General features: G+C 54.0%; 1 protein-coding gene across 1 annotated transcript; it reads right to left on the bottom strand.

Moving 5' to 3' along the window:
• Positions 1-789: 789 nt before the first annotated feature.
• On the bottom strand, positions 790-1361 carry LOC123170937 (cortical cell-delineating protein-like). The gene has a single exon (XM_044588664.1). It carries the CDS (start codon positions 1298-1300, stop codon positions 950-952), a length of 351 nt encoding a protein of 116 aa, XP_044444599.1. The 5' UTR covers positions 1301-1361; the 3' UTR covers positions 790-949.
• Between the last annotated feature and the right edge of the window lie 562 nt (positions 1362-1923).

A 1923-nucleotide genomic window follows, 5' to 3' on the forward strand; every position in this document is an offset into this window, starting at 1 on the left:
GCGGCGTCTCTGACGTCGTTTCCTTCTCGAGGCATCGTTGTTGCAGGTCACGTCAACCTGATCGGGAGGTTCCGGGGGAAACCCTAGATCTGGGTCTACCGGATAGGACGATGACGATGTTTCGATGTCGTTCTCCCTCCTGGGGGCATCGTTTTGGACCAAGTGCTGGCTGGAGGGGACAAGAGAAGGAGCGGTGCTTCATCTTGTCCATTGATGACGGCGGATCTCGGCGGCGTGGCGCATTGGAGACTCGGCGCCTGATGAGCGGAGATGGGCTCGCGCAGGAGGGTGACGCTGCCTGGCGTTGTGGTGGCGTCGGCGGCAGCTAGACTGGGCAAGGTTGATGCAACAATACATCTCTGAAGATGGTTTAGTGGCAGGTGGTTGCGGCGACCTCATACCCGGCAGGCGTTCTGGTTGAGGAGCACGCCGGACTGGTGGGTGCCCATGCCCGGCAGGCGTCCAGGTTGGGACCCCAAGTCTTAGATGTTAGGTTTGGCTGCGAGATATGTTTGATATTAGTCCAGACTTTCAGCACCCCTTCATCAACTGGATAGGAATAGCGACAAATGTTGCTTAGTCGGTGGCTTTAGTCTTACTATTGTATGACTTTGTAAAGTCTTGTGTCAATAATTAATAAAATTGCTGTATGCATCGTCCAGATGCAGAGGCCGGGGTCATCCTCATTTTCTTAAAAAAACATGTTACTCACTGTTTTCACGCGCGCATGAGCCTCGGTCCGGTAAATCAACGATGGCCATGTCCAAGTGCCAAAATCTCAACCCCACGATACAAAACACAACTTCATTTCATTTGATTAATAATCATAAGGGAAACAAAAAGAAAAGTGAAAACAAAAGATTGCGACATGAATTGTACCAAGAAATAAACAAAACCGCGCTCAAAAATTCAGACAAGACAGCATCACGATCCTCAGACGAGACGCCTTTCAGTGGCTTGGTGGGCACCGGAAATCGGTGGGGCAGACCTTGCCGCAGTTGTTGAGGACGAGGCGGAGGTTGACGGGGAGGTGGAGGTTGACGCCGAGCACATTGGCGTCGATGTTTGTGCAGAGGCAGAGCGCTGCGTCCAGGCCGACGAGCCCGTCGAGGAGCGAGCAGCAAGTCTCATCGCGCGGCACGTTCACCTTGAGCTTGAGCAGGCCCAGCACGTTCGCGCACGCCTTCAGCTTCAGCCCGTCCTTGGGGCACGACCCCTCGTAGCCGCCGTGGGCGCTCGCCGAGGCCGCGATCACGAGCCCGACGGCCAGGAGGAGCAGCGCTCTGGGTGCCATGGCCATTTGCGATGGAGCGTGCAAGCTAGTGCGTGCGATCGAGCTGCGATTGTGCTTTGCAATGTGCGCTTGCTGTGTGTGTGAGTGAGTGTGTGCATGGCGAGTGGTATTTATAGATGGAGATTATGTGTGATACGAGGCTGCTCATCACCTCCGATGGGAAAGCGGTGTGAGATGAGATGGTGTGCCGCGCATCGCATGTGGTTCCGAGCTGGCCCGTCAGGGATCATTGCCTCCCTCGATTTGGACTCGTATGCACATATGCATCCGTGACTGCTTCGAATGTGTTTATATTCCGACTGCATGTTACGTCCAGTTCATGTATTTGTTTGCATACTGGACTAAGCATGTGGCGTCGGTCGGCATGCAGTTAGTGGTGATCCAGGCAGAGAGTCGATCAGAATTCAGATGATGGCGTCCAGGGGATCAATCTCATCAGAGCATCTTCAATCGCTCGACTCAAACCCCCTCATAGACGGCCTGGTCACCAATCAAGAAAATGTCCGGGCGCTTCAAACAAGTCTTAAACGTCCGGGATAACCCGCACCATATGGGCGAATCTCTACTATTAAAGGGGGATCGTACGTCGTGATGGTTCGTCCTCGTTCGATCCCCACCTCCCTTACGAC

Source organism: Triticum aestivum, chromosome 1A (genome assembly GCF_018294505.1).
Source record: "Triticum aestivum cultivar Chinese Spring chromosome 1A, IWGSC CS RefSeq v2.1, whole genome shotgun sequence".
NCBI lineage: Eukaryota > Viridiplantae > Streptophyta > Magnoliopsida > Poales > Poaceae > Triticum > Triticum aestivum.